The sequence below is a fragment of the Thamnophis sirtalis genome, unplaced genomic scaffold, assembly GCF_051295495.1.
Source record: "Thamnophis sirtalis isolate CommonGarterSnake01/CBP01778 unplaced genomic scaffold, rThaSir2_p1.2 scaffold_3, whole genome shotgun sequence".
NCBI lineage: Eukaryota > Metazoa > Chordata > Lepidosauria > Squamata > Natricidae > Thamnophis > Thamnophis sirtalis.
In genome coordinates, this window is record NW_028261383.1 from 147053873 (window position 1) to 147076667 (window position 22795).

The window sequence follows — 22795 nt, forward strand, 5'->3', positions numbered from 1 at the left end:
AAAAGTGATGTGTGGTGTAATTATGAATTTGAAAGGACTATGTGCTCAAATATTTAACATGCATGCAGATCCCTAATCCAGATCCCAGTTACCATTATTCCCCAAGATTTTTAAGGTGCAGAGGTGTGATTTATGAATTTGAGAAAAACTTGACATTTTCATGAAATGTGTGACTTGGATCTGTGTTCCGTGTAGTAAATCAAAATCTTGAAGTGCCTGACCTGAGAGTTTTACAATCTATATATAAAGATGAAATTTGATTTTGCATATGTATATCTTTCAATTAAGGGATATCCCCCCTCCTCACAACCCAAATGGGCAATTGATTTGTTGCTGCAACCATAGAGACGGCATAAATGAAGATTAATTTATAATGGCGTCCAATTAAAATACCGTGAAATCATTGGAAAAAAAAAACGAAGTCCGCGTCCATCCCCGCGCATCGCTTTTCCAGGTAAGTGGCAGGACAAGAAAATACGTTTTAGAAACCTCACCGGGAAACTAATTTTGAACGGGGTGGAACCAGCGCATCGCTGGTTTGGAATGCAGAAAATCTCCAAAGTTTTTGATATATCCAATTAATAATATTTCGGGCGTTTTCGTAAATTCCACCCTCCCATTCAGTAAAACAAAAACCTACCAATTCTGTTTGCTAGGAAGGAACGCATCTGTCCTTTCCCTCTTTTTAAACTGGATTGGGTGGGGGGAGGAGGGCGTCAAAATGTAGTTCTTTCAACTCAATTTGATTCAAGCAAATGTATCTACCCCACCCTTCATTCAGGACGCGCTGCTCTTTTCAGACGGTGTGCCACCCTCCTCACAGTTCTCAGATTAAATCCCGCCGAACAAAGTGGCTCTTAGTCCTGAGTAAGCATACATCAACGATGATGCTAAAAATGCGCAAAAACCTGAGGCACTAGGAGGGCCAAATTCCACTTTACTACGTCTCCACCCTTCCCCGCCCCCGGTACTTTGGACCGTTTCATCCTCATCCTCGGCGCCGCCACTAAACTTGCAGTTGGCGTTTTTCTCGGCGCGGGAACGCCCAAGGCACCAAAGCCCGCCACGCACCGGGCAAGAAAGCCTGAAATCCTCGTGCAGGGCAAACGCGAACCTCTCCGTCCCACACTTAATTCCTGCCAAGCATGTCGAGGAGGGCAGGCCCTGCGCACGTGGGAATCTGTGTCTTGGTTTGCGCCACTAGTCTCCTTCGTTCGGACTCACACCCGCCCATTTCCTCCCGCCCCCAAGTAACGGTACGCTTTCCGAGTTCTGGCGCAACTTTTGGGGAACGTTGTTACTGCTAATGATATACATATATCATTAGAAAATCAGAAAAAAGAGACAGAAAGCCGATCGTACATCAATACAGAGGAAAGAAAGTTCGCAGCGGGCAGAAAGCGTCCGGGAGCCCGTCGTCATTTGCAGCTAGAGAGACTTGCAGGGGGTGGGGGGACGAGCCAGTAGGCATGCCCAGACTGCACGGCTCTTCGGCGGCAGAGCCCGGATTCCAACCTGGGCTGCAACTCCGGCTGCCGACTAGCCGCCGATCGCGCCGCCTCCCGTCTCGGAACGCTCGCTGGCTGGCTGGCCTGCGCGCGCTGCCTCGCCTTTTGCCCCGCCGGACTGCGTGTGGCGCTGCCGGAGCGTGACGGGGTGGCTGGGGCGTCCCGGAGCCCTGTGCGACTGGCTTCCCTTAAACGGGAACCGCGGGAGGGGGAAGCGCGCGTGGCGGGAGAGGCAGGCAGATCGGTCCTTAAAGAAAGATCTGGCCTCAAAGCCCGCTTTCCCCCCCCCCCAGGGCTGAGTCCGAGCCGAGCAGCCTGACCTCGCGGGACTGCGGGCAGATCGACCGCGGGGGGAGCTCAATCTCCCTTCCGGAGGAGGAGGCGCGAAGAGGAACGGGCGACAGGAGCGTCGGGGGAGGAAAACGTGAGTATGGAACCTTTTCCTTGCGGAGAAACTCAAGTGGGATGTAAGCCGGGTAAGCCTGCGCGAGGCTCCTCCAACGTTTGGCCCCCTTTTCCACCGTTGCAGTCTGGACCGGAGGAGGCTTACCTGGGAGCAGGTTTCTCTCCCCCCCCCCCGGTAAAGAACGGGGCTTATTTAAAATAGAAATGTTTAGGATCTCGCGCTTTGCTTCTTTCTTTCTGGCCCCTAGATGGAAGGCATAACTACTTCCTTAGTTAGTCCGGCACCGCGCAAAGTCTCTATTTACAGTTCTTCTTTTTTTGCATGTGAATATTCGGAAGGGAAGCGTGGCGTGTTTTCCTGGAGGCAGAAATAACCCTAGGAGAAAATCGTCTGGAGGCAGGAGCCCACCCCCGGTGTAGTGGTGTACTTTAGCTGGCGGAAGAGACGTGCGAGCTCTGCGCGTGTTGTTCCAACCCCGATGTAAATATATTCGTTCCCATCGCTTCCAAAGCCACCCTATCTAATTTGGAAAAGATTGGGAAGAAATGAGGGGGGGAGTGTAATGAAGAGAGAGAGAGAGGGAGAGGGAGAGAGAGAGAGAGAGAGACGCTTGGCGCGCTCTTTATTTATTTATTTTAATTTATTTGCTTCCACCGTGAGTTCTCCCCGTTAGCTTGGAAAGCGAAGGGAAAGAGGGAGGGAAGAGCGAGCGACCCGCGCGGTAGGCGAGGGAAGAACGACCCCTGCAGTTGCATTGCGGAAAAATCTCCTTTCAGTTGCTGGGAATTAGCGGGGAGCCTGAGCTGGTTGGTATTTTTTTCTCTTTTTTGGCAGGAGACCCGGGTTTGGGTATTTCGTCCTTTCCTCTCCTTTGTAGGTGTAGGTGAAACGCGGTGCAGGAAACCTGACGCCCGATGTCTTAATCTCTTTCTCATCCTTTTGTAGCGAGCTTGGAGCAAAAGGAACGTCGGGACGGCGTGCTGGCCGGGGCGATGCCTCGTTGAGGTGTGTGCGGAGTTTGGGAAAAAACTTGGCGATCCGGGTCCCCGAGAATCGAGACTTTCCGGAGCTGGGAACTGCCGGTCCCTTGTTTTTTTGTCTATGTCTGGTTGGGAGACCTGGTGGATATTTCTGGCTTTCCTGAAGGAAGAAGCGGCTGGTGTTGGCGGTTGCCTCCTTAGTCTTTGGCGGACGGCAAAGGAAGAAAAGGGATCTGGCTTGAGCTGCACAGCGACGAGAGAGCCTGGACATGTGTCAGCACATCTGGGGAATAGAGGCTGCGAGTCCAAAAGGAGATTTCCTGGGATTGTTCAAACTGCAATATTGATCTTTGCTGTGTTTTTTCACCGAGGGATGCACTTGGCATGAGAATCGGAGGATGGAAATTGTTTGGGAGGTGCTTTTTCTTCTGCAAGCCAATTTCATTGTCTGCATTTCAGGTATGCCAGCAAAACAGAGCAAATTGGAGGAGAAATGCTTGCCCTCTCTGGTTTGCCTCTCTTCCTTTTCCTATTTAGCTATAAGGGTGAAAAGTGGATGTGTTGAAACAGGGATGGTGGTGGTTGTTTAATTTCCAAAGTGTGTCTGGATGGCTTCAGCAGACCCCCAGGTTGCCTTTTCCCATTCCTGGTTGTTTGGAAAACTGATGCAGCTGTTGTCCCATACTGTTGGAGATCAATGAAATGTTTTCTCTCCCCCTTTAAATTACGCTTTCTATTTTATTGGGAGGATGTCCTTGGGACAATAAAGGAGTGTTGTGTTTTCCTAAAAGTTGTCCAACTTCCAGTTCATTTTGTTTTGTAAAAAGATTTTGGAGCTTGCCAACGCTGTGGTTTAGAAACTGGAGGTGGTGTACCTCTATCCCCCCACCCTCGAATGTTTTACTCCTGGGATCTTCCACTCCTGCTGCCTTACCTGGAAATTCTGATCTGATGCTCCTTGCTTTCTGATATTTCCCCTTCCACGTTTGGATGAAGGCAGGTGATTCCACTTGTCAAAAGGGATCCTGCCCAATTAACAGAGAAGGTCTAGCTTGGCGCCAGGCGGCAATTTATTTTGGGGAGGGAGCTCACTCTTCTAGTTCAAAAGCCTTGGCTGCTTCGTTAATTTGTCACGTCCGCTCTTGCTGGAATAATTATGTTGCAGTCAGAGAGCAAGAGGGAAGGGATGCAGCTGATATCCTTGGAGTTTGAGGACTTCGCTCCCCCCCTCCACCAAAGAAAAAAGAAAAAAAAGAAAATCTGGTTGCTACTTCCTTTCATTATCAGCAGGCTTTTTGAAACAGATGACCAGCAGGAGAAAGATGCAAACAACCCTATAGGGATCAAAAGGGAAAGATCGGGAGGGGGTGGTAGGGAGGATATGTGTGCCAACCCACCCCAAACCCAGGTCCCCTTCCTGCCCTCCCACCAAGCACACACCCTGAGTTTCTTGACTTAAGTTGAAAGTCCCTTTCTTGCTGCACTGGCAGCATTAACATTTAATTGCAGACCTGCCATCCATTTTGGAGCAAGCCATTCTCTGTGCTCTGACAGCCTTTCAGCTCCCATCACTTTGGCTGCTTCCTTATCTGAAGAGAAGTGCTTGTCTTCTTCTGCCCCTGCTCCTTTGAGTGATGTCATCTCAGGCAATCTCCCTTGCCTCCTGGACTACCACTCCTGCAGGGTTGCCTGTTGATTGGTCTGGGATTCTTGCCTCAGAGCCTCAATGTCCCTCTTTAACTCTTGCATTGGAAGGACATGTCATCACCATAAGCCACTTCTGGAAACTGCTTTCCGGACTCCCACATTTCTCAAGAGCCATTTCATTTCTTGGGCACAAGTTCTGCAAATAGGTGAGAAGGACAGAAGGCAGATCTCTTTGCTACCCCTGGGGAACCTCAGATAGCAGAAACCTCACCTGTTTTCCTGTCCTTCTTACCTATCTTCATTTAACTCATTTCTCCACCATTGATTTATGGCATCTCCTAGTATATAACGCTTGTCCTTGTTAGTGTTGTGGTGGCACAAGAATGGTTGGATGACTCTAAACAATGTCAGAAGTCACAAGAGGGGACCCCACATTAAAAAGATGCAGAAGGCAATCTCCTTTGTCTCATATAGCCTTATCTTTTCCTAGTTTGTTTCTTCAGTGGCAATCCTGAAAAACCTTCTCCACTGTATTCCATTGCTGTTACTGTCAGTGGTAGAGATACTGATACTGCAGCTGGCATTTCCTGTAACTCCATTGCTATCTGCTAGGGTAGGAACTGGGTTGCAGGAAGCAACAAAGCTGCTTCTCCAGCCACCTTAGGGGTTGCTAGGCTCGCCTGCCAGATTTTCAGCTTCTACTTGGTTTTATTTGCCACTTGCCCATTGAAGTGCCACCTCCCACTCACTGGGCTGAGTAAGCCTGAAATCTCAGGTTTTTGCAGAGCCCCCATATAGGTAGCAGCTCCACCCCAATCCTAACACTGTCCACTGCGGATGGGAATTCTGGGATGCCTGGTGAGCGCTGCTTGTAGTTTGAGGTCACATGCTCCCATGAGCTCCACCTGGAGGGATGACATCAGAGCTTATGCCACACTGATGATTTTTTCAAGCCAAGGATCAGCTGGCTAGCCTTTCTCGTTAAAGAATACTATCTAGCCGGTTGGGAATAAGCAGATCCCAGGTGTGAAGAACTGCAAAGGAAGAGAAGCAGAAAAACGGATGGATCCTTGATGCTTTCAGGAGCCAACAGCAGAGGAATATTTTAGGATGTCTCTCTAGGAATCTGTTATCTTTTCCAGGTTGTAAAAAACATTAGTTGATACTATTCTTTGAAAAAAAAAAGAATATTGTGAATCTCAGTCTGTTCCTATTCCTTGGCCAAATAGCTTTAAATATTTGGATGCTCAATTCCAGCCACTTCAGCTCCAACTCATCACCTCCGCTTCCCCTTCCCTTCCCAGTCTTTTTTCCCCCTCTCAGCAAAGCATACAGGATAATTGTTTGCATGTCTTGAGTTAGTAAATTTTATTTCTAAGGAAATTAATACAGCATTTTCCCCTAATAAAAGATGCTGAAATGATCGCAGCTTGTGAAGCTACCTTATCCTTTTAAACCCCCTCCCTGCTTTTAAAATTGCTGTAAGACTTGCATTTTCTATGCAGTTTGGAGCACAATTAGTTAATGAGCAAATTATTCAAGCATCTAAATAGGTTTCTTAGGACCTTCAATGCTCACAAGTTAATCAAATCATTTATTTCAAAATTCATTCTCTCTCTCTCTCTCTCTCTCTCTCTCTCTCTCTCTCTCTCACACACACACACAGACACACAGACACACCACAGACACACAGACACACACAGGGGGGGGCTAAATTTAGCAGGGGGATTTGAGAATAATGGTCTCAAGTAAGAATGAGAAAAAAACCATTCAAGTGTTTTAAACAATGAAATAAATTGAAGTCAAAGTGATATTTTTGTTGTTCCTTCTCTTTGATAGAAACGAAAGGAATGACTAACTGCCTTTTGGTGTTGTTTGTTTTTCTCTGTGTGGATCTGATTCAATAATAGTGGAATAATTTAGGTTCTTTCTCAGTAGGTGCACAGATAGATTAACACACAAGGAGAAGGAGCAGATGAAGCCCTGTTGTAGTTAACAGATGAATAGAGTGCAGCAGTCTAGATTTCCTACTGTTTCTTTTTCTTGTGTAGTATTAATATCTATAGCAAGAATACATTTTAAGAAAGCCTAAAAATAGATCTGAATAATCTGGTTGCAATAATAGCTTTCATTTCAAGAAGCCTTTTTATCTTGGATAAGATGTATCAAATACATCATTGCCAGTTGTTGTTGTTGTTATTAAACTCTTTGCGCTGGTTTCAGTTGACAAACTTGTGGAAATTTTGGGTACACAAGTAACTGTAGCCAAATCACCTGAATCCAGAAGATTTGTGAACTGTATGGAGGATCAAAGTAATAGCAATATTATTATTTGCCATTCCCTGGCTATTTAGCAGGGTTTACTGGTTCCTTTAAATGCTTAGTTACTGTATGCTGCAGATAAATTGTTTTGAAGGATAAATAAGCTGTGTGTGTATGTGTGTGTATGTGTGTGAGGGGGGGGGACTATTAAAGTCCCTTAGATAGAGATGTTTGTATTGTTCTGGAAGCTTGTCAAGATTAATTTAGCTTGCAAGCTAATTTACAATTTTCAGCTATTTGAATGCGAGATAGGATTTTGTTTTTAATTTCAAGTCATAAAAAGTTGCAAATTTGCATCGCTTTGAGACTAAATGATCATCAGAATAGAATAATGAAAATCAGGGGAGATGAGGCTGGGATGATGACTTGTATATTTTGAACTCCATAGAAAACCTGACTTTCTGGGAAATCAATTGATTGAGAGACTAGGAGGCTATAGGATAACATTGTAAAATGAATGTATTGCCTAGGAAACTGTAAAAAAATGAAATGAAATGATTAGACTCCATATGGTTACTGATCCTTGAGTACTTCGGATAATTGTGATAGTGAGAAAAGGTGTATGGGGTATGTTACGTTGTTCTTGGCCCAGGTCTTTCTTCCATGTAATGCCATAATAACACACTACTTAGTAGCAACATTCCCAACTTCCTTTCACATAATAGCTGGCACATTTGCACAGGCATTTGTTTCACACCAGCCTTGAGTAATGTTTTCATAGTGTTAAAAAACCAGGTGATCAGGTGTAACGGAAAACATTAACACCGCTTGTTAAATACTGACAATAGCTAGGAATATGCCAGGACTTGAGTCATTTTTTGAGTGTTAGTATTTTTTTCATTTTGGGGGAAAAAACTATATTATGAAACAACAGTTCTTGATTTATGTATGTCACATAGTTTGCTTTTGTAATGGGATAGGAAATGTGTTGTAAGCTAGTAGAGTGTAATGAAATTCTATGAAAATGGATGGATTTAAAAGAGGATTAACAAGTCCTTGAAAAGTTAGCTTCCTCTGAGTAATCTCTATCACTTCTTAATATTTGTGATATCATCTGGATTACTTTGCTTCAGAGCCATGATGTTAACATGCTCATATTTTTCTGACATTTTACATCTTGTTGAACAAATATCTCTACCTAAGGTTTTTTTTAAAGTCCTTATTAGCAAATTAAATGAACACCGAGTTTGAGTAGAGCTGTATCTGCAGGTTTGTTGTAAATAAAGGAGAAAAAGAATACTTGGTTATAAATGGAACACAGTTTCTCTAAGTTATCACAGTGGAGTTACTTCTAGATGACATTTAGGTAGTAAATCTTTTGTGAGGTGCTCGGTGTTCTCTGAGCTTGGTTGTTTTCTTGCAAATAGTAAGCCATTTGTAAGAGTCTGGTATCCACATTTCAACTTGTTCTTCTTGACTAATTTATAATAATTAATACTCAACTGTACTCCACCATGAAATACCAGGTAGCATAGGATTAGAAGGTTGGTTTGAACATGGCTTGCTTATAATTTAAGCCCAAATAATCAATTGTGATTCAGTTAAAGCCAACGTTGCCAGTTATTCTGGCAGTGGTAGAAGGAAGGAAGAAAGGAAGAGTATTCAAATCAGTGACCTCTCTAACTTTATTGACATAGTTCTGAACTAGGGATGGAATGGGCAACCTTTTTAGGCTCAAAGTCTGTTAGGAGCTATAAAGCCACACATGTGCTCACTTATTCACAGGTATATTTTTCCCCACATAAAATATATTTTCTACTTTCTTTTTTTCCTCCCAATGGCCCCTGCTATGATACAGGTAGTCCTCAACTTATAACCATAATCAAGCCCAAACTTTCTGTTGTTAAGTGAGTCATTTGTTATGCGAATTTTGCCCCGTTTTATGACACTTCTTGTCACAGTTGTTCAGTGAATCACTGCAGTTCAAGTGTTAGTAATGTGGTTGTTAAGTGAATTTGGCTTCCCCATTGACTTTGCTTATCATAAGTAGTTCTTGACTTATGACCATAATTGAGCCTAAAATTTCTGTTGCTAAGCAAGACTGTTGTTAAGTGTCTTATTTTACGACCTTTTAGTCACAGTTGTTAAATGAATTATTGAAGTTGTTAAGTGACTCATGTAGCTGTTAAGCGATTCTGACTTCCGCCATTGACTTTGCTTGTCAGAAGCCAGCTGCGAAGATTACAAATGATGATCACATGACTCCTGGGACAGGGCAACTGTCATAGGTACATGTCAGTTGCCAAGCACTTGAATTTTGATCATGTGACCATGGGATGCTATAACAGTTGTAAGTGTGAAAACTGGTCATAAAGTACTTTTTTTCCAATGCTGTTGTAATTTTGAATGGTCACTAAATGGATGGTTGTAAGTCAAGGACTAATAGTGCCTGGCACTGCAATAAGAAGCTTACTCTGATTTTTGACATCTTTCATCGATATCAGTGGTGTTTGTGCTTTAATATAATATGTTAATTAGGTTATCTCCTCTGTCATCACATCTGAGCTACCTTAGGAGTTCTTTGTTCCAGTTCAAAATAGCTTGTAGTCCATTGTTAGGGATGCTATTGCAGAATTGGTCTCCTACATTCAATATGACCAAATCAGTGTGTAAGATCGCAGCCTAGATTTGGTTCATTATTTGAATTTGACCTGATAGGAATGGTATTGCCATTAAACACTTAGTTCCATTCGTATACTTGTGATTTTCTTTCCAAAGCTATGATATCCAGTGATGTCTGGCTGTCCAGAGAGATCAATAGCTGGCCTATTTATTTATTTAAAATATTTATATGGCTGCCCATCTTAAACAACTCTTGATGGCTCACAACAACAATAAAACCAGACACTATAAAGCAACCATAAAATAAAATGATCAAACAAAACCCAAATCCTGCATCTTAATCATCCTATTAGGATGCCATGCAGTAAGCTGCCAGTACCCACATTCCATTCCTCTTCCTCTTTCTCCGCCTCCTCCTCCTTCTGCTTAAAAAGTATTGATGTCATTCTGAAAGGCTAAAATGCTAAAAGAAGGATTGGGGCATGCCAAAGCAATGTGGAGGGGAAGGTGTTTCATAAGGTAGGCAAAAGTGTGTGTGTGTGTGTGTGTGTGTGTGTGTATGTGTATGTGTTTGTATGTATATGCATACGTGTGTGAGTGAAGGAATGAGTGAGTGAGTGAAATAATCCATTGAAAGCTCCATATTTTTAGCTTTGGGAAATATGTCACAAAAGAATAGCTTAATTATACTGTGCAAACAGTACAGCATAATTACAGCATTGTAATTATTTTTATCAGACAAACCTAAGGCAAAAGGCTATCTCAGCTGGTGTCTTGTAGGCAGATAAAATCTGATGCTTGTAACTATTTCTGAGTTTTGTTTTAATAACATGGTTTGATAAAGTATAATTCTAATATTCAAGATAAAATTGTTTTAACAATGTATCTTATCTGAGCTATGAAAAAGGATGCTATTTTCTTTGTAGTAGAGTTCCTTTATTTAACTAGGAAGGAAATTCATGTTTGTTTTGTTTGTTTTGGTAAATTGGAAGATTAGTTTAATCCTAGATGTTCCACAATGATTAACACATTTATTTATTAAATTTCTCTGATGCCCATCTCCCCTACAAGGTGACTCCGGACCGCTTTAGTTATTTAATAAATAGCAAATAAAATTTGCTCAAAAGACACCCAGCCTACCAAGTTAGTTAAGACCTCACCCCCTGGGAGTCTGACAGCCAATGGGATACATTTCTTGTACAGGAACAGGAAACTCTAAGATGGGGCCCAAGAGAGGATATAAAACTCAGCATCTTTTGCTTTTTCTTCTTCTTCAACCAACATCTTCAAATCATGTGGCCCTGTCCACCATTAAAACCATCTTTCCAAGCAGCCTCCGTGTTTCCAGTGTCTTTCTCCCCACTTGGAACTGAACCCAGAAGGACATTTCTTCCAACCCCTGCTTGTAATGCACAGCATAGAATAACTGGTACTGACAGTTCCGATAAATGAATTTTCACTTTCAGTATAAAAATATCAATTGGGAAGAACAAAAGACATGCTGCTTTACTAAAGGACATATTCATAGGGACTCTACGGTATTCACCCAGAAAATGTTATAATCTGTCTGTCTGTCTGTCTGTCTCGCATCTTTTCCTTGAACATTCCTATGACATAAGTGATGGGATTCTAGGTGTGCTGCCCAGAGTCTTGTAAGACATTTCGTCATGTCCAAGTCAGGTGAAAGAAATCTGGGATCAATGCAAGCTGAAAACTACTGCATGAACAAAACCCATCACCTAGTTAGTGTAGGCATGTAGGATGACTTTTTGTATCATATCCTGTGTTTTATTTGCTTTGTTGTCGCTTTTGTTTTCCAGAGTGAGTTTGCAGGATGGTCCAGCGATGGGTATTATCACAGCCAATTGGCCTCGAGACTGGGTTGAAGCTGAAGCCACGCCTCTGGGCTCCTCTCCTCTGACTCCAGTTTCAATCCAGTCTGGCCAAAGAGAGGTCATAAATTCTTTTTTTTTTTTTTTTTTTTTCTTAAATATTTTATTTCATTTTCATTTTCATTTTCATTTTGTACAATCACTTATATACTGTGCAAAGAAAAAAGGAAAAAAAAAAAACCCCCCAACATAACACTTCATTCCCCCATACACCCTCTCTTCTCCCCCTCCAACTTTCCTTTCACCCCTCCAACATTCCCCTCTTCTACTTCCCTTCCCCCTCAGACATCTCCCCCTCCCTCCATTTACCCTCCTTACATTCCCTCTCACTCCCTCTTTACTTCTCCCTTCTCTTCCCCTCTTCTCCCCACTTTGGTGTATCCATACAATTCAATTTGTTTTTTACAATAAAAGTAGAAAAAGAAAAAAAGAAAAAGAAAAAAAAAACGGCAGTACACAAGTGAATTCTTATTGTTCTAAGGATTGAAACTGTAATTCCACCCTCCCCCCTCCCCCCTATAATCCCCCCTCCCTAACCCCCTTACGGCTTCGCAGGTCCCATGCCCGGCATAATTCTTTAACAAGCATTTAAGTATAATAAGGCCAACTAACTTTAAAATTTAAAAAAAGTAAGATAAAAGTATAGCCAAAAAGAAAAAGGAAAAATAGTAGAAAATAAGAAATAAAAAAAAAAACACCCACACTCACACACAAAAAGGAGAAAGAAACAAAAAGGGTCATAAGCCCACTACATTACCACAGCTTCCCATTATCTATAAATCTTAATCAATGTGACTCATTCCAAATTTCGATTATTTTACTACTTGCAGGGTTTCAAACTATATTTGAGCCAGGTAAGTTGATCAATTAGAATTCCCCAACTAAAAATCTCCTTGCTTTGTCTATCTATCCAAACCTTTAATTTATCTCCTTTTTTATCCAAGTATCCAAACCTTTCTATAACACCATTAACTCAAATACTTCTTTCATTTTTCATTTCCAACACCTCCCTTTCTATCCTTACCCACCTCCACATATAAATTTTTTACCTTCCACCCTGCCTTTATCCATATCCACATAAGTATTTTATCCATATTCGTTGCTCCTCCCATATTTACTCCACTTTCCTGAAGATTCTCCGACCAAACTTTCTTAACCTTATATTGATATAGCAACTCAAACAAACATCAGCTTACGTTCTAGCCCCATGTAATCTAATTAAACTTTCGCTGCCCTTCCCTCTCCCACGCACCTCCCAACTCCGTTTGTCCCAAACCGCAACTCAAAAAGATCACAATTTCCGCTCTCTTCACCTAAAAGAATAGTTCATGCACAATTAAAGTTAGAGTTCAAACAAAATTTCTGTACAATATATGTCCCCAATCAGCAACGCTTCTTTCAGTCTCCATGTCTCATCATCGATATGCCACTTCTCCATTTTATCCCAGACGGAAATCATAAAGCTTTAAAAACATCGCTAGTCTTTATTCTTTAGTCTTCTGCCCTTCCAGAAGAGAAAAGCAACACGCTCCACCTTGTAGCCACGTGTCTCGCTGTTTGTCTTCTCCTTCTCCCTGTCTCTCCCCAGATCCGGATGAATCAGGAAGTCCCGCCTTCAGGGTCTCGTAGTAAAATTTTCGGGCTTCACAGACAGAGTTAATGCGGTGTTTTTGGTCGCCAAATGTAACTGTAATACCAGCTGGGACTTCCCATCTATATGAAATCTGAGAGTTTCTGAGTTCTTCGGTTAAGAAAGCATACTGTCTCCTTGTTCTTAACATTTGAAATGGTATCTCCTTAAAAACAATCAAGTCGTCCCCGTCAATTCTCAACCTCTTTCCGTAGAGCCTCTGTGTTATCTCATTTCTAGATTCCCTTGTAGTAAAGTATATTATTATGTCCCTCGGAAGCTGTCGCTGTTTTGCTACCCAGGAATTCTGGCGGTAAATTCTTTGAATCTGCCAATCAAAGTTAAGTCCCGGACTTCCCACCAAGCGGCTGAAAGCCTCAAAGAATGTCTGTTTCAGATTCTCCTGTTGGTTTTCACGCAGCCCTCTAACACGTATAGCAAAGGCAGACTTGTTATAATTTAATTTGACAAGTTCTTTTTGTGCAGATTCAATTTCCTGTTCTAACGTTTGAATTTTTGATATCAGATTAAGGTTACTTTCTTCCAAAAGTTCCAATTTGTCCTCCGTTTCAGCAATATAATCTGTCATTACTGTCATTACTCCGATTATATCCTGCTTTGCCTGAGCAATTTTAGCATCAAATTCATCAGATAAATCCGAAATCAGTTGATTAATCTCCTGTCTGAAATCATTAAGCGTTTTAAGAAGGAATTCTTGTGTTAGCAAATCTCCCGTGGAGGGTGTAGGAGGCGAGGGTAGCGACTTCCTGGCAGTTTTTGGAGATATATTATTAAGGAGGCGCTTCTGTTTAAGTTTGGGAGCCATTCCAGAATAAAAATAAAAGACAAGCAATCCAGCGAGCCAAAAATCAAAGTCTGTGCTCCCCTCAGATAATCTTTTAGCAATTAGTACGGAGAAGCCTTCAGGAGGGTAGGGTCAGCTAGCTGCGTCAGATCAAGCACAAAAGCTACGAGATCGCCATCTTGTGACGCAGTTAAAAAAAGAAGAAAGGGAGCCTTTTGGGAGATTGAAGCTGGTATTTTAAATAGTAATAGAGAAAGTTCCTCGGGAATGTTCCCCGCCCGAATTGGCTTTTAAATAGCTTAGTTTTGTCCTGGGGGGGAGGCAATCTGCCTAGGCTGCAAAAAAAAGCAGCGCGGAAAACTGGCCGGAGTAAAGGCTCAGCTAATGTTGAACCTCTTCTCCATTCACAGCAAAAAAAAAAGCTATGAATTACAAAGAGATCCTAACGACTGACCTTCTCCCTGCCCCTTTCTGCCAGAAAGGGGAGATATCTATAGATCTTATAAGATATACGAACCAGAGTCCTGGCAGGAGCTTTACTTAGCTCCCGACGGCGGCAGCCCCTCCCCTCGAAGCCGAGAGGTCATAAATTCTTGACTCCTGATCTGATTCAACTTTTCTGGACCATCCTCAACTCGGCTTGCTTCCTTCTCACAAGGAGACCCTTCCTTCACATCCCAGTAAGTCCCTGCCGATAGCTGTGGTTTTTTCCAGCTACTCAAGGGTTAAATCTCAGGGCTTGGCGGCTCCGGTGGCTGGGTCGCTGTCCCAGTGGCCATTTTGGCCGGCGACCACGTGGAGCCTTGAGAGGGCAGATTGGCGCCGGTGGGGGCTAAAGGGCTCTGGTTTCCAGCCCGACAGCCCAGAAGCCTAAAAGAGAGCATGCCTCACTGCAGCAGCATTAAAAGAGAGCTCAGAAGAGCGCGTGGGCCACATGAAGGCAGCGGAAGCCCCAGGAGCAGCAGAGGTGGCTGGGAAGCAGCGTGGCAGCAGCAGACTCCCTGAGAAGCTGCAGCAACCCCAAAACATGCCCCGCCAGTGTTTTAATATTCGGGGCGCATGACGAAAGTAGTGAAGACCTTGCCATTCTAGCTGTGGAGGTGGGGGTGAGGAGTGAATCATAGGAAATGAATTGCAGGAAGGTCATAAGTAGTTGCGTGATGGGGGTTAGATCCCCTTCTGCCCCATATCTCCTGGGGAGGGGACTTCCACCAGGCAGTGTCCCACTGCCTCTTCCAGGAGGCTTAAAGCCTCGGTTGACACTCACCCTTCCCGTGCCAGCCAGAGATGAAGCTAGGAGGCACAGGGCTTGGTGAGAACTTTCTCCAGGGCAGAGTGGTTGGTGGCTCTGCAGGGCAGGATCAGTCCCTCCCCCTCCAGGTCCAGGTCACCCCTAGGGGCCCTTCCAGGCAGGATTTTCCCCCAGGTCACCAAATTCCTTGAGGGAGTGCAGTTGGGGGGGGGGGGCTGCCCATGCCCCTCCTCTTTCCATGGAGGATTTTGACCAGGTAGATAACCAGCCTGGGTTTCTATCCCTAGAGACTCAGCTGGGAGGTAGAGACCCATCCAGGCCAACACTGGCACCTACCCCCAGCCATAGTCAGGTACCTGGGGCATCCAGATGGGACTCCATGGGTATGGAGGATCTGCCTGTGGGTTTTCAGAACCTCATTGAAAGAGCCAAGCATGCAGCGCCAGGGGCCTCATTCTGCCTCTCAGGGCGAGGTCACGGTCCCCAGCTCTTCATCAGCCCAACCACGGGGGACTTCCCAGCCAGTCCGCCCCCCTGGGTCCCCGTCCTTGGCAAGTGAGGGGTCTGTCCTGGGGGACAAAGTGCAGCATGACCCAGATCTCTCTGAGGACGAGGAGGAACTGGAGCCTGAACCTCCAGCCTTCAAGGGATTGTTCCCTCCTAACTTGTTCCAGTCCTTCCTACACAAGGCACTGCTCAGCTGGGGGGGACGAGGGGGCCAAGGAAGATGGGCAGCAAGGAAGCCCCAGGGCATGGTCTATTCAGAGCCCAAAGTGGTTAAGGAGGAGATTCCTGCTCCCGACCTATTAAGTGGGAGACAGTGGGAGACCCCTGGGGCCTTCCCAACCCCAGGCAGCAATGACAGACAGTTCTATAACATCGAACCAGATTTCTCCCAAGCATTGCAGATGCCCTCGGTGGATCCGCTGGTGGTGGCCTTGGCTGTCCCAGCATCGCTGGTACAAGGATGTGGCAGACAACCTGAAGGCAGAGGACAGGAAGGCGGAGATGATCCTCAGGAAGACCTTCCAGTTGTCGGCTTCGGCCATTAAGGTGACGGCCTCCACCTCATTTTTCAACTGTATGGCCATCCTTTGGATAGAGCAGATTCAAGTGCACATTCCACCAGAGGATGCACGCCTAGACCAGGACATCAACAAGTTAGTGGCGGTTGCTCAGTTCTCAGCTGACGCTACCTTAAACCTTGAAGTTTGCTTCCAGAGCTATGGCATCATCCGTTGCATCGCCTCCTGTGGCTCTGTGGCTGGCAGGCAGACAACAAGGCAAAGTGGCAACTAGTGACAGCTACCTACATGGGGGGGGGGGTTTCCCTCTTTGGGACTTCCCTTGAGCCCATCCTGGTTGAGGATAAGAACAAGAAGAAGGCGCTTCCAACATTGACCAAGAAGGTGGAGCAGAGGTCCATGCCCTATTATTGCAGGTCAGTGGCCTGCAATACTGCACCCTAACCACTGCGCCACCTCGGCCCATTGGCAGTTGCAAGCAGAGAATAACATCGTATGCCTAGAGGGTACAAAATGAGGGCTTTTAAGGCAGTGTCTTAAATGGAATCTAATGCCTTTTCATAAAAGGTTGTCAAATGTGGGATCCTGTCAAGGGTTCTTTTTTAGGCACACTTGTGTGGAAAAGGTAAACATATCTTTGGGGGCATGAAAGAATCATGATGCTTAAAAGGAGAGTGCTTCTCATCATGGCAATTCCTGCCCTTACCTGTGCGCTTGTTGTACAGCCCTTATTCAGTACTAATTGGACTAGTTGCCACCTACACAATCTTGAATCCAGTGCTTCAAAGTGCAGGTACTGGTGTAAAAAGCTCTTCTAACTTGGAAAATTGGTTGCATTCCCATGTATCTGCAATGGCTTACAGTAAGTTAAGTGTCAAAGGCCCCGATTCTTGTTTAATTGGTGATAGTACTAGACATAGGCAAAGAGTTCTATTCATGGAATTTCCTCCAGAAGAAAAATAAGCGGAATGAAATTACCTCCACTTTTTTATTTTGCTTTTTCATAGGTTTTGAAGACCCATTTATTTCAAATTGTTTTACATTAAAAAATCAAGGTAGTTTTATATTATTAATGGCAATTTTATTGCTTGTGCAATTTGTAAATGGTTTGATTAATTTTATGGATTGCTTGGTGGAGCAATGAAATATTTCTATTATCTTAAATTGTGGTGTTTTATGGTGTTTTATATTTATATTTTATGCAAGTCACCTTGGGACTTTGGGGTTTCTTGAAAAATGAATTAAAATACTTATCTCGCTTATTTAAAGCCACCGCACAGTATCCAGAATGGAGAAAAATACAAAAAATGCAACATATATCTATTCATCTGAGGGAAGGGGATATTATCTCTGAATTTTTGAAACAACAACATTCTGTAACACATATAATACATTGTGATGCCGAAGAAATCTGCCCATTTTATTGTAGAAATTTATTCCAGTTGTATTTTAAACTAGCAGTAGTTGGTTTATTCAATGCGTACAAGTACGTTAGCATTGTGAGAATCTCCTGATGTAAAGATGAGTAGAAGAGATTGCCAGCAATTGTTAATTGGTAATGATCTAAGAATAAGGCACATGTTTATCATTTAGAAACATAAAACAATCTGGTCTTAGAAGTTAAGAGAGCAGGTAACACTCTTCCAATTCATATTTAATAGAGCTTGTACTGTTTGAAAAACGGTTGCCAATTTCTCTTGAGGTGTTATTGAAACTCTGTCAGCTGCATATATTGGTGGAATAAACGAATAAACTACATTTCATTGCACATGTTATCTATATATCTATTGGAAAAATAGAGTAATAGTGTTGCAGTGGAATTAAGGAGACTCTGATTCAAATATGTAAACAATTGTAAAGATAGTGAGGCAAGTCCTGGGTCAGATAATATACAAGATGGTTTTGAAGATAAAATTATTGGGAGGGAATACTATGCCTCCTTGAGTAAATTAGTTTAGTGTGATTCACATGTGGATTTGTGTTAACTGGCGAGTGATGGTTTTGAACAATCACTGAGAATAGAATACAGAATAAGAGAGTTGGAAGGGAACTTGGAGGTCTTCTAGTCCAACCCCCTTCTCAAGCAGGAGATCCTATAGCCAGGATGGTGAACCTATGGCACACGTGCCACAGGTGGCACGCAGAGCCATTTGTCAGGGTACGCGAGGCATTGCCCTGACAGCTGGCCAACGTGCATGTGCGCACTGGCCAGCTGAGTTCAGCCTTTTTAAAGCCATTTTTCACCCTCCCCAGGCTCCAGAGGCTTTATAGGAGCCTGGGGAAGGCAAAAGGAGCCTCTTCTCCCCCCCCCCCCCGGAGGCCCTCCAGAGGCTTCAGGGACCTTCAGGAGGCTTCCCTGAAGCCTCCGCAGGACTAAAAACCACCTTACGAGCAAACTGGAAGTAGGGTCCTTTTTAGTCCTCCGGAGACTTCAGGGAAACTTCCTGAAGGTCCCTGAAGCCTCCAGAGGGCTTAAATTGACCTTCTGAGCTAACTGGTTTGCTTGTAGGGCCATTTTTTGCCCTTCAGAGGCTTCAGTGAAGTCTCCTGAAGGTCCCTGAAGCCTCCGGATGGCCTCCAGGGGGGCAGGGGAGGCTGTTTTCACCCTCCCCAGGCTCCTATAAAGTCTGGGGAAGGTGGAAAAAGCATGGAAAAATGGGGGGAGCGCCTCTCATGTGCGCATGCACACTGGGGGGGGAGTTGCGCGTTGCATTATGGGTGCAGCATGCCCGCACCCCCCCCACGCTCCTCCCCCTTATGGACTGCGAGCCTATACCATACTGGAAGAATGGCTGTTCTTAAAAACCTCCGGTGTTGGAGCATCCACAAATTTTGAAGTCAAGTTCCACTGATTAATTGTTCCGTCAGGAAATGTCTTAGTTCTAATTTGGATCTTTCCTTGGTGAGTTTCCATTTGTTACTTCTTGTCCTGCCCTCAGGTGTTTTGGAGAACAGGTTGACCCTTCCTCTCTCTGACAGCCCCTCAAATATCAGAACACTGCTATAATGTCACTACTAGTCCTTTTAATTAAACTAGACAGTTCCTGTAACCATTCATCATATATATTTAGCTTCCAGCATCTAATCATCTTTGTTGCTCTTCTCTGCAATCTTTCTAGAATATCTAGATCAGTAACTTTTTTGTTTTCGTGGTGTGACTAAAACTGGATGCAGTACTCCCAAGTGTGGTCATACCAAAGCAGTATAAAGTAGTACTAACATTTCACCTGACTTTGATACTATCCCTCTGTTGTTGCAGCCTAGGACTGCATTGGCTTTTTGGCAGCTGCAGGATACTACTGGCTCATATTTAAATGGTTGTTCTCTAGGAATCCTAGATCCTTTTTACAGTTACTGCTAGATACCACTTATTATATATTGTGCATTTGGTGTTTCTTGCTGAAGTGTAAAATCTCACTTTTCTCACTATTGAATTGAGTTTTGTTAGATAGTTCCCGTCTGTCAAGATCCTTCTGGCTCTTGAGGCTATCTTCTAAAGTGTTGACCATTCCCCTCAGCTTGGTGTTGTCTGCAACTTTGATGACCTCCCATCCCCTCATCTAAATAATTTATGAAGATGTTGAAGAGACTTTATAAAGGATTAAGATTTCAGTAAAAATTGAAATAATTCAGATTTTTGTAGGAATGGTTTTGATTTACACTGGTCATAGGTATTATTTATTCACTCTGAACTCATCATTGATAAACTGCAATCTAGGGGTAGTTTAGTTTAGTTTAGTTTATTTGTCTTGTATGCCGCCCACTCCCGAAGGACTCCGGGCGGCTCACAATAGACGAGGGAAGGGGGATAAATAGACAAAGACAACACTTTAAAAAACGCAACATTCACAGTTTCCGTGGGGCTGGATGTTTCACAAGCCCCCCGGCCTGCTGGAGCAGCCAGGACTTGGTGGCTTTGCGGAAGGCCGGGAGGGTAGTAAGGGTCCGGATCTCCACGGGGAGGGTACTGTTATACTGGAGCAGGGTGTTTTCATAGTAGACATTTCAAGGTGCCACACTCAAGCTAGTTTCTTTTTAGGTGGTCCTTTGATAAATAGATGTGTGAATTAACACTTTTGGTGCTATCTTATAAAGCCCTGGTTAGGTGGTAATACCTAGCTACCCTTAGCTGATAAATATATTAAAAAAGAAAAGATTATTAAAGTAGGCTAGTCCTATTTAGTATTTGGATGGAGAATTGCTAAGATATATCAGGGTTGGAAGCTAGACTTAGAAGTCTAAAAATGATTCTGAAAGAAAAGAAGGCAATGGCAAAACATTTCTGCACTGCTCCCATGAGAACTATATGAGTGGATTCATAAAGTCATCAGGACTCAAGCCCAATTCAAGGGAAATTGCACTTTATTAACTTACTGTAAATCATAACCAGTTGCTTTATATGATAAATACAAATCATATACATACATACATACATACATACATACATACATACATACATACACGCACACACAAACACACACACATAATTAGTACCCCTTTCAAAAAGGAGTTAGATAAGTCTGCCCAAGTAAAACATCTGTTAAATGTTGATTCAATTTAATTGAATTTAAACTGAATTTCAGACACCTCAATTATAGTCAACATGAAGGATTTGCTAGTTCCCCCCAAAAAGAAAGAAGAAATTTGAAGTAGCAAAGAAATGGGACCTTCAAAGATAAGCTGGGGAAAAGACCATCAATTTCTTACTATGAAAGTCAAAACTGAATAAAGGCAATTGTGATCTCTTTAATTTGAGTTATAAATGAGCAGGTTTTATTTTATCACAGTATTTTTTGTCAAGTATGTTGTTTGGTCATGGCATGATTAAAATAGAGAATGCAGAGATTAAAACTCTCTTGTGACTAATCCACTAATCTTTTGGTCCCAGCTCTCTTCTTTAAAGTGCCATAGTCCAAAGATAGCCGAGATGCACCAGGTAAAATACTATCACATTTCCATAATCCATCTGTTTTGCTGATACAATTCATGGAAGCATTTCATAGCTACTTTAGACATGATATATAATCACTTAGCTTTAGAAATCAGTTCAGGCAGGTTTTTTAAAAAACATGAATAGCTGAACTTACAAATATCTACATAAGTGGGTATTTCTGTTTTTTTTTTCTTCTTCTTCAGCAGACCCAAGTAGCTAGGAAAGAGTTTTGTTTCAACCATAGGTCATTAAATAGACTTTCAGCTGACTCTTGATATCAGCATGACTTTTGGTCTTCAACATTCAATTTGCAATTGATGCATATTTCAAATTATTTATTGCATTTAGAATCCATTTTATGGAACTCAAAGTAATATGCCTAGGAATTACCCCCCCCCCCAAAAAAAAATTCTCGCAAGAAACCTATGAGATAAATTTGAGAGATGGTAACTGGTCTATTAATAGCAAGTTGATTCTCCTGCACACTGCTCAGAGAGTCCAAGAATGGGTTATTATCACAGTCTGCTTGCCCTGGACTGAGAAGTCTTTTCCCTGGCCACGCCTCCTGCGTGGTCACGTCTCTCCAGAAAAAATTCTCAGTCAGCCCGATCGGATTGTTTCTATGTGAGCTCCAGGTTTTTTGAATTATTTTTTACCTAACTTGGACTCTCTGTCTTTTCCCCCTTATTCTTTCCTCTTTTTCCCTCTCCTTTCATTTCTCTTGTAATAGCAGCCTGATTGCTGCTTGAAGCCTCTTTGAGGCTGGGAGGCAGACGGTGGGGGTTGCTTCTCCGGCTTCGGAGAAAACGCTGATTGTTATTTAAAGTGCACAGCGGGTGGCAAAGCCTTCAGGGAATGCAGCAGGGCTGCGTTTGGTCACCTTTATTGTTTTCTCGAGGTTTTTTCGCCCTTGGCCCTAAAAAAGCTTGGGAGGCTGCCACGGAGATGATCGGGGCCTGCTGAGCAGACGCACGTGCTCACGATCATTCTCCTCTTTCCCCTCACGCTGTGCGGAGGCCCTTTTAAGGCTGGGAGTTTCGCGCCCTTTTAAGGCCTTGGCCTCCGCTTCAGCCCCGTCTCACTAGGCTGCCGCTGGATGGTTGTGGGATCAGCGGGGGTTCTTCCCATCCCTCAACTGCCCCCAGACCATCCTCTTCATTGTTCTCGCGGCCCTGGCTCTTGGGCTCCAGGCCTGAGCCTCAGTGCAGGTAGGCCCCCGGCCTGCAAATTGGCAATATTTTTAAAAGAAGTAGGAGAGGCCCCTTTTTTCCCTCCTCATTGCTGGCTGTGGGTGGCTCCTGCTCGAGCCTAGTTGAATGTTAACCTATTAGGTTACAACATTCTGTATTCTCCCCACTCTCTGCTCTGCTGATGCATTATTCTCTTATCATTGTGCATTCTTCTGCATTGTGATGTGCTTCTCTCATGAATTCTCTCGTTCCTTTTTCTTGCAGAGCAGTTTGTCAGAGTTCCCTGTTCCCTTTCTGCCAATTGCCTGATCAACCTGTGTGTTTCCTCATGGATTCTTCTGTCTCTGGTTCCCTTGCTGGTAGACAGGGTTCCCCTCAGGCTCCGAGCGTGGGTTCTCCCCAGGCTATGGAGGATGGTTCAGGCAGGGCACGGGTGGTCAGTCAGGGTAAACCCCCCAAGACTCCCTCTATGGCCGAGGCCAGGGATGCTGAGAGGCGCCAGAGGGCCCTTGACAAACAATTTGAGAAAGCCAGGCGCCTGGCGGAGAGAGACTCCCTCTCCTCCACCCCTGGGGTTTCCTTGGCTCCTCCCCCCAGAAGGGATCCCGCAGCTCTGTTGGCTGAGGAGGTTGAATCACAGGAT

General features: G+C 43.8%; 1 protein-coding gene across 2 annotated transcripts in view; it reads left to right on the top strand.

Moving 5' to 3' along the window:
• Positions 1-1569: 1569 nt before the first annotated feature.
• The window catches only part of CA10 (carbonic anhydrase 10 (inactive)), a 400894-nt gene continuing 379668 nt past the window's right edge, over positions 1570-22795 (top strand). The window contains exons 1-2 of one of the 2 annotated variants that reach the window (XM_087710338.1): positions 1570-1932; positions 2860-3353. In XM_087710338.1, the coding sequence (XP_087566464.1) occupies positions 3293-3353 (61 nt within the window). In that variant the 5' untranslated portion in view covers positions 1570-1932; positions 2860-3292. Of the gene's footprint in view, positions 1933-2610; positions 2721-2859; positions 3354-22795 lie in introns of those variants that run through there. The other variant, XM_087710339.1, reaches the window with a different exon arrangement.